The 8,966-nt window shown below is 40.4% G+C and overlaps 1 protein-coding gene across 4 annotated transcripts; it reads left to right on the forward strand.

The window, feature by feature from the left end:
- Window positions 1–432: 432 nt before the first annotated feature.
- GMNN (geminin DNA replication inhibitor) lies at window positions 433–8,693 on the forward strand. Of its 4 annotated transcripts, XR_003571554.1 has the most exons (8): window positions 433–503; window positions 936–1,000; window positions 2,681–2,779; window positions 3,159–3,291; window positions 3,970–4,052; window positions 4,131–4,241; window positions 5,802–6,063; window positions 8,558–8,693. XR_003571554.1 is itself a non-coding variant. In XM_027886891.1 (7 exons), exons 2-7 carry the CDS (start codon window positions 944–946, stop codon window positions 5,985–5,987), a joined length of 669 nt encoding a protein of 222 aa, XP_027742692.1. In that variant the 5' UTR covers window positions 433–503; window positions 936–943; the 3' UTR covers window positions 5,988–6,269. The 4 variants fall into 4 exon arrangements, 3 of the variants coding, with proteins under 3 accessions (XP_027742692.1, XP_027742694.1, XP_027742693.1); XM_027886891.1 differs by lacking the exon at window positions 8,558–8,693 and having other exon boundaries at window positions 5,802–6,269; XM_027886893.1 differs by lacking the exon at window positions 8,558–8,693 and having other exon boundaries at window positions 3,162–3,291; window positions 5,802–6,269.
- The last annotated feature ends 273 nt before the right edge of the window (window positions 8,694–8,966 follow it).

The following is an 8,966-nucleotide window of genomic DNA, read 5'->3' on the forward strand; positions in this document are numbered from 1 at the left end:
ATGTGCAAATATTTGAAGGAACATAAGTGTCAAGTGGCCTCTAACAAACTCAACGGCATACCTCAGTCATAATTAATAAGAGCTGTAGCCTGTATCATGTATAAAATTATTACTGTGTAACAGGTGTGGCGGCTTTAACACTATTAAATTTTCTTCCCCGGTTTGCAGGTTGTGCTGTGTTTAGATTGTGATGACAAGAAAGCGGAGAGGTGATTAAATTTGCGTTGGTAGAACTTCTTTATTAAAAAAATGAAATAAAATAAAAAGAAAGAAAGAAAAAAAAAAACCCAAATCCAAAAAAACCCACACACAGCTCAGCCCCCGCCAAGGCCCTAGGGGCGGGGCTCCGCCCGCGGAGCGAGGGGCGAGCGTGACCCGTGATTGGCTCGAAAGGCGGCCGGAGGCTCACGTGACCGCCGCGCTCCTTAAAGAGGAGGGCCGGGCGCGAGAGCAGGGCTCGTGGTGCTAGCGCGCGCTGAGAGGTTCTGTGGGAGCGGCCGCCGGTGAGCAGGGCCAGAGGGAGGGAGCGAGCGAGGAAGGGAAACGGCGGTGGTGCTGGGCGCTGGGATTGGGAGCGGGAGACGAGTGGGAGGGAGGGAGAGAGAGAGAGAGAGAGGAAGGGACGGGGCTCTCCGTCTCGCTTGAGCCGCGTGGGTGGGGGGTGGGGGGGCGCGCGTGCTTTCCCAGCCGCGTTTGGGTGTTGGCGCGCTCCTGCCCGGCTGCTCCCATTGGCCGCCGCGGCGCGCGCGGAGGGAGGGAGGGGCGGGGCGGGCGTGTCGTGGGTGTCCCGCGTGTCCCGTCCCCCTCCCCCAGCAGTTTTGGGTGTGCGGCCGTTATAGAAGCTGATAAACCGAAATTGTAATGGTCTGTAACTACTGTCCCCCAAACTTCGGTTGCAGCTGGATGTTATATTATTTTTTTTAATTGCTTTGCAGGTGATCCTATGCATTCCAAAATGAAACAGAAACTGGCTGCAGAAAAATCATCAGGATCTCTGCAGGTATGGGCTTTAAAGCCTAGCACCTAGTACCTGCTGTCTGGCACAAGCCTTATATCCACTGAAGAAATACAGAGGAATCTGTTGCAATGTGCTTCCACCTGGCTTATGTCTAGCTGGCTTGAGCAGCCTCCTGGCTGTCTGTGTGGCTTGGGAACATGCTGTCCTTCTTGGGCATATGTGCTTATGACTACTTTTTTCCTATTGCTCAGTAAGTCCTTCTTACTTTGACACTGAGCTTACTGTCTCTCCACGTGATTTTTTTCAGGGTTTATTTGGTGCTGGCTATGCGCCATTGCCCACTGAATCTGTCTGGCTGCTGAGGGGTTGTAGAGTAGTTTCTGTAATCTGTCCTTTATAGGCATGAACTCACAAAGTGAGTTAAGTCTCTCTTGACTTGAGCATGCTTTAACTGAAGTATTCAAGCAGGCAGTTTGGCTCCTAAAGGCACCCTCCTGAATCATAGGAGGAGTTGGTGGAAACGCTTAAAAGATTTATGTTTTTGAGGGTTGAGTGATAAGTTACTAAAGTTTGTACCAATTCCTGTGTAAACTTTATAATGTAGGCCCTAATCAGAATTGTACAAATACCATATATAATAGAGGCTAGTAGTCCTCATATCAGAAGGCATATTGATTGTAATGAAAACTTCTGGTATTAAAGAAAATTGCCGGTTGATAAGTCTGACTTACACACATGGCAGTCTTGTCCCATAGTATCTCTACTGTATAAATTCTTTGGTGTGGCTTTTTGCACTTTCAACGGGTTAACTCCAGTATTGGTCAATAACTTCTTGGCAGAATGTACTTAACTAACCTTCAATAGCAGCGAGCGGTGTCTGACACACAGTGTGATTCTTGTTCCCACAGCAGTTAATGTTTGTCCTTGAGTTGAACAGTAGGATAATTGGTGGCAGAAACTACCGTGGGAAAGGCGAACTTGTGTCATATGAAGCACGGTGTGAATCGTAACTTTCTCACGCTGGTGTGGCATTGTGTTCTGGCTATTCTTGCTTGGTTGTCTGCCATTGTTTGCTATCCCATGGTGGCAGTGTAACCAACCCAATCAGAAAGCCTTAGTGCCGGAAAGAGGTATTTATGCATGATAGGAGGGTTGATAAACATACCGTTTAGACAAAACAATAGTCTGTCTGGATCGAAGCAGGGAAGCTTTTGATCCATTTTAATGGATAATCAAAGTAATACAGCTGTTTAAATGAGCACCACTTGACTGTGTGTCCTCAGGTAACAAAATCAGCTACTGCCTGAAGTGATGTCTGTGACTTTACCACCTAAACATGCAATTGCAGTCACTTTTGTCTCTGTCCCCAAGAGTCTAATGCTGCTGCTCTCAAATATAAGTTTAAGAGTTTTAGCTAAAGTCAACACCGTAACTGGCCTTGAAATATAGTCAGAATATTACTGCTGTAAGATCTGTTCAAGTTCTTTTATGAAGGTGTTTTTTAAGAGGCAGGGACTGAGCATTGCTTCATGAAATTAAGCTCTCTCTGCTACAAATAACTCAATCCCCTTATTTACAATAGCCTTAATATAGACCAGAGTGTCATATCTATATCTTGAAAAGAATATCCATGGGTTATCGTAATGGAAGTGTGACTAATTCCTAATTTTCAGTTTGTACAAAGAGGAATGGCAACTGTCTGAACCATATTTCTCTTTTTAGAAGTACCTCACAGATACCACATGTGTTGCTTCCCCAAGACAGACTCTTAAAATGATTCAGCCTTCAGCAGCAGGTAGCCTGGTTGGCAGATACAATGAGGTATGAAATAAAAGATAATCTGTAGATGTGTAATTATTTTGACTTATAGTCAAATGCTTTTGAGCTTTTAGCTAAAAAATAATATATCTGAAAAAATGTAATCTGCTAACTAGTGTGACATAGCTTAAGCTTTCTATTATTTTAATAATAAATTATATTAAGAACTAGCAATTTCCCAGTACTTTGAGAAAATTTGAGACGTTTATTTTGTTAAATCTGTGGGTATCAAGGAAGATGTTGGTAAACTAGAACTATAATGTGAAGAAAGCAGGACTTGTAGAGACTTACTTACAGTCATAAGTGAGCAGACTTGGAAGTTTGTATTTCTATAAAAGCTGAAATGCTGCTCTGAACCTAAAGCTGCCTGTGTTTTATGCAGAAGAAATCTTCAGTCAAAAGGAAACTCTGGAATAATAAGTTTGCCTCAAAGGCTTGTAATGCTGAGCTGTCTGTGGACAAGGAGCAAGAAAATGAGGACAATGTCATTCAAGCTGTAGATCTCATGATGAAAGGTATGTAGTAATTTCTGAAATGTTTTCTTGCACTTTAAATGCTATGCTGCTGTTGGAGTACAACTTGAAACAGTTTTTGTCATTTAGATTAGGGCTTTGTGGCTTTTTGTAACGCCTAGCAGGAATTGATGATACTTGTCTTCTATAGTATAATACATCAGGTGTAGATATCTAATATTTGAGTTTATGGCAACCAGTAGCTGAGAACCATTGTGTGCAGCAGTGTTAAGTCTTTTAGTTTGTTACTTTGGCTGGGCTATAAGTTTTCAAGTGACTAATAATTAAGTTGAAATGAAGGCCTGTTCTAGCACAGTGTGCTGTGTGTGCAGTTTCTCAGAACCATTATGCCCAGCATGGACAGTGACTTGGGAATAAGGCTTCTGTCTCCCACAAAGTACACATTAAGACCAACATTTGCAAATGTGACCATCTTGCAGAGCCTGCTGCCATGCTTGAGGCAGCTTTGTGAAGGTGCTGTCTGTATAGCCATTAATGCAGTGTAGCATCTGTTTCCTGTAAGCTTATGTCTTTAGTTGTAGTCTTACAGCTAAGATCTGAAAATGCTATATGGAGTGAGTTCTTCATATCACAGCTCATAGGATACTTGTATATGTCAGATATTGTCAGGTGTTCAAGAATTCAGTCTTAGCACAGACTTACTGTAGCCTCTTACTTCAGGAAGTCCTTCTTCTCAGTATTGGAAAGAAGTGGCTGAAGAAAGGAGGAAGGCTCTGTATGAAGTGCTTCAAGAAAATGAAAAGGTAGCTACTGAAAGGTAACTAACTACTTCAGTACTGGCTATTGTCTTCCTCTTCTAACATTTTGTTATTTGAACTCAGTTGCACAAAGAAATTGAACAGAAGGATGGTGAAATTGCCCGCCTAAAAGAAGAAAATGAAGAGCTCATGTCCCTTGCTGAACATGTGCATTACATGACCAGTGTGATTGAGGTAATTAAAGCAATTATCAGTTAACTGTTGTAAAGTGAAAAAGCGAGAAACCAGCAAAGGTTTTTATAATGAATCATGACTTCTGTTCTGTGTTCTCATGTGACTCTTCATTTTAAATTGCTGCCTGACTGTTTCTTGCAGGATTGCTCTAATTCTAGAGGCATAAAGCTCCTTCTAGGGGATGAGTTTTTCCCACTTTAGAACCTACAGGAGTAATGGGAAAATACTAAGATAAATGCTTTCTGAAGGGGGGATTCAGCCTACTCTCACAACAGGATTTGCATGTTGGAGATGGTGACAAGGGAAGAAAGGGTGTATCTTCACTTTGAGGTGACTTAATTATGCTTATATTTATATATAAAATATGCGTAGTAGGTTGTGTGAGGCTGATGGCTAAATGAAATGCCTGTACTTGCTGATCCTTTAAGGAACTAAACTTGAAACGGGAACAAAAAGTAGAGCAGTGAGAGGAAGAAAGGAGCACCATGCTCAAGGTTTCACTGAGGCATTGCCAGGTTTGTGGTCCAAAAAGGGCTGGGCATAAAGTCTGTAAAGTTCTTAAACTTGAAAATCTCAAGTTCCCTCTGAGAATTCCTTGGGGATAGGTAGTTGTGTTACTAATTCCATGGCTCCTCTATCAGGAATGGATTCTCTGTAACAGCCTCTGAAGCTGTAATAAATATATAGATAACTTGAACATCAAGTTTCCACGGCTATCAGCTAGTTTATTTTTGCGGGGTTGCAGTTCTTAGCTGGGATGTAAAACCAGGCAAATATTTTAAATCTGTGATGACTAGACTGGGGAGATGGAAACAAAATGAAATATTATTGAAAGCACCTTGATTAATCAGAAGTAACCTTCATCAAATTAATTTTCAGTAATGCAATTATTTAGATCAGCCTTGAAAGACTCTGCTAATTTGCTTCACTTTAATATTTTTTTAATATTGAGGGAGTACTGCTTGTTAGTGATAAACCCATGGGCTGAAATTACATTACTTGAAGAGTTGAACTAATGTAGTCAGAAACTTCCATACAGTTCTTCAACTGCTAAGTTCACTTCTGAGCTTCAAAAACAGCCTCTAACAGTCCTGTTTATCTTCCTTAGGTCAGGTTAGGTTAGAAACTTTTAGTTAGAAGTGCTACAAACTTCTGAGTCTTACAGTTCATTTAGACTTAATGTAGCTTCATTATTTCTGATTAAAAATTATGGAGTTAATTGGTTGTACAGTAATTTTTTCTAAAATTAAACCTATATGGTTCTACAGTAAATATTTAACCTGGGAAGCAGCTTCCCATATTTTAGGTTGCCTAAGGTAACCCATCCTACTGAAGAACCTAAGAAGACTTAACAGTCAACAAATCAAATGTGGTCTGCAAGTTAGAGGTAGTAATTTGAGTTGAACTTGTATTAAGATTTTTGTGAGTGAGGAGGGTTTTTAATTATATGAACAACCTCCAAATGAAAGTGATTAGCTTGCTTAATTCAGTATGCAGTCTTATTTCACTGTTTATTAAGTAGAAAAAGTATTAAGTTCACCATCCTCTGTTTCTTTGTAGAGGCTAACTGGGCAAGGACCTGAGAATCTTGAGACACGGGAGAATCTGACTCTGAGGGAATTCGGACGAGAAAACGAAGAGCATAACTGTGGAGATGAGGAAGGGCTGTCACAAGTATCATCTGGCTTAGGGGAGAATAGATCAGATCTTGCTTCAAAGGAAGCAAAGCACTTGCAACTGGAATGACAACCTTTAAATAGGCTTATGTATGTGGCTTTTAATTGCAAACTTCCTCTTAAAAGGATATACTAAACGTTCTCAGGTATAGAAACTCTTGTGGGAGTGTTACAGATATTGGTGTTTTTAAGTGGCAGTGGGAGTATCTGGATCCTGCATGGAAAACTTACTACAGGCTGTCCATAGTTGCTTGTATGAAATGCACATACTGTGAATTTCAGCTGTTGTGTAAATACCTTATAAGTTGATCTGACATAATTCGTGAACATTTATAAATAAATCTTTGCCTTATCAAAACAGCCTCTTAATTGAGTGGGAAATGGCTAATTCTGGGTTTAAGTCAACTGTGACTACTGTAGATAGTCTTTCAAGTTTTTTAGGGAGTGCCTGGGTAGATTTTAACTCTTTAGACCTGCAGAATTCTGGAGAACAGTGACTTTTGGTGGATGGGGGGGGAAGCAAAAACTTGTATGCTTTTTTGGTGAGGCTTCAGAAAGACAAGAATTAGTAGTAAGAGTCAAACTTTCAAATTTAGTTAGATTTATGCTTTTCAGGTGTCTAAATAAGTTCCTGTGCTTTTTAAGGGAGCCCCTTGCAAGTTGTAGAGATGAGAGCTTCAGCAGAAAGTATTAGACCATCTCTTTTACTAATACATTCATTAGCTTATAAAGAGAAGGTGGAGTATTCTTGATCACAGGGGCAGCTGTGCTGAAAATTAGGTAGAGACAAAGCAGCCTGCACTTGAGAGCTAGGCTGGAAGCAAAGTCAATGCCTGGTATTTACCCAGAGATGAGACACCGTTTTACCAAGGTAGTTAGGTTCTGAAGAATTTACAGGAATAAAAAGCACTCTTTAAAATCTTGAGCACTTTATCTGGCACCTGTATGGGGTGCGGCTGGAGAGTTAAGTTGGATACAGGTTTTCCAGTGGCAGTTGTCCTGTAACAAGGTCTTCTAAGGATAGGCTTTGACAACGGTGGCCATTGCCATAGCTTGAGAAGGGCTTAAAGATGAGTGGCTTTCAAGAGGCAGAGAGGGATCCTGATTCATGGATCTATCTGGCCTTGCCAAAGATGGTTGCTTCAGGGTATGTATGAATGAGTCTTTGGAGCTATCAGATTGGCACCTTTAGATTCCTTCTGTCTTACTCCCTCTAGCTGTTGGTAACTTAACAGATGTTTTGCAACTGATTCCAGTTGTGACATCCAGGGAATGTCAGAACCATTGCAGGAAGTAATAGTCCTTTCTGGCTTCCATTTCACCTCAAGTATGGTAACTAGAAAATGTTTTCTTGGGAACTTTGTAAATGAAAGATTACACCTTCCAATTTGTGCTCCAGAAGGTGCTTAGACATATTCCTTTCCATCACAGATCAGAAAAGGTGATAAAGGTGTGTACTTTAACTTTCTTTTGTTTTCCTTAAGAAAAACAACTGAATGCTTGGTAATTGCTTTGTAGAGAATCCTGGGTTATCTCTTCAAAGGAAATAGATAATACTTGTAAAGTGACTTAGACCTTTATCTCAGATTCTAAGCAACCTCCGGGACAAAGTAGTTCAACTATAGTAAATAAACAAATTTTATCTTGATATAATAGTTTTTATGCAGTTCAATTTAGTTTAGGTTGTTCATGGTTAACTGTAATTTTTTCCAGAGGTTTTTTGCAGAGACTTTAGAAGGGAAGAAAGCACAATGGCATAACTAGCAGGCCAGGCAGACCAATACAGCAGACAGCAAGTGCAACTCTTCCACTCTCTCACCTCTTGCTCTGTGAATTGCTGTAATACAGGTGCTTTTGTTGGAACACAGAACTGCCAGAAAACAACAAATCCAGAATTTGTGTGCACTATTTCTATCTGTCTTATCTTCAGGTTGCTCAAGAAGAATCCTTATTAGGTTTAAGTCTTGTGCTTTCTCTAGATTGATTTTATTTAAATAACAAACAAGATAGTCCTTTGAGAAGCTGGAACTGTGCTTCTGTTGAAATTGACTGTGTACGGAATAAAACATGGGAGTTCCTCAAGTAGGCTTATGGATGTATTGCAGCATTTGATCCACCTGCAATGGAATAACTTCTTACATCAAAAAGGCATGTGCCGTTCAGTAATAAATCCTACTGCTTCCAACCAAGGCTACTGGGGTTTAACTCTAACTTGTTAGCAGAGAGAAGAGTTTGCTGTATAAACTCCTGAAAAAAGCCATGCTACAGGAGAAGGCCAAGTGAGAGAGCCAAACTGTGCCATAGTGATAAAACCCATATATGTGCTTTGTCTTTGTCACAGATGCATTAAACCTTGATGAAACACTGTCTATGCCTATCATAGAAGTTATAGTAATGTATTAAAGTGGTGTTGGAAGTTTTGATACTGCATTAATTGCTGTTTGAAAATGTTCTAAAAGGATCAAGTTTTGTTTGTCATGAAAATTGCTGAGCGCTTTTTAAGCATGCAAGCAGTAGCATTGTTACACAGTAAGTCTAGGAGTTCTGTGTTCATGTGTGAAAGGCATGTCAATTGTGTGGAAATTATACAGATGTGATTAGTTCTCTTACAACCATCTGACATTTTATTTAAGTATATATGGAAACTATCATTTACCACTGGAACATAACTATGTAACAGCTGAAAATCAACATCACTAAAGACAAATTTCATATCCAGCTAAATTACAGAGAATGTTCTATCTAGCACAATAAAGTTACCAGTTCTATAACCTAACTGCAGAATGTAATTCTTTCCAAGAAGTCATAATGCACCATTATCAGCATGCTGACTCCTTTTCACTGCAGAGGGTACAGACACAATCTTCTCTTTCACTGAAGTATCCTAAGGCTGCATCTACTATGTCCTAGAACTTCTATTAAAATGTGCAAGTCCAAACAGGACAATTTCAGACATGGAAAAGTGGGGGGAGATGGGCTGTTTGCAGGTGTCACATATTTCAAGAAGGAACAGCTGTGCAGGGACTAGCAGGGGCAAGCAAACCACGGG

The sequence above is a fragment of the Empidonax traillii genome, unplaced genomic scaffold (genome assembly GCF_003031625.1).
Source record: "Empidonax traillii isolate 1590-97213 ecotype Southwest subspecies unplaced genomic scaffold, ASM303162v1 scaffold196:size3368384, whole genome shotgun sequence".
NCBI classification, from domain to species: Eukaryota; Metazoa; Chordata; class Aves; order Passeriformes; family Tyrannidae; genus Empidonax; species Empidonax traillii.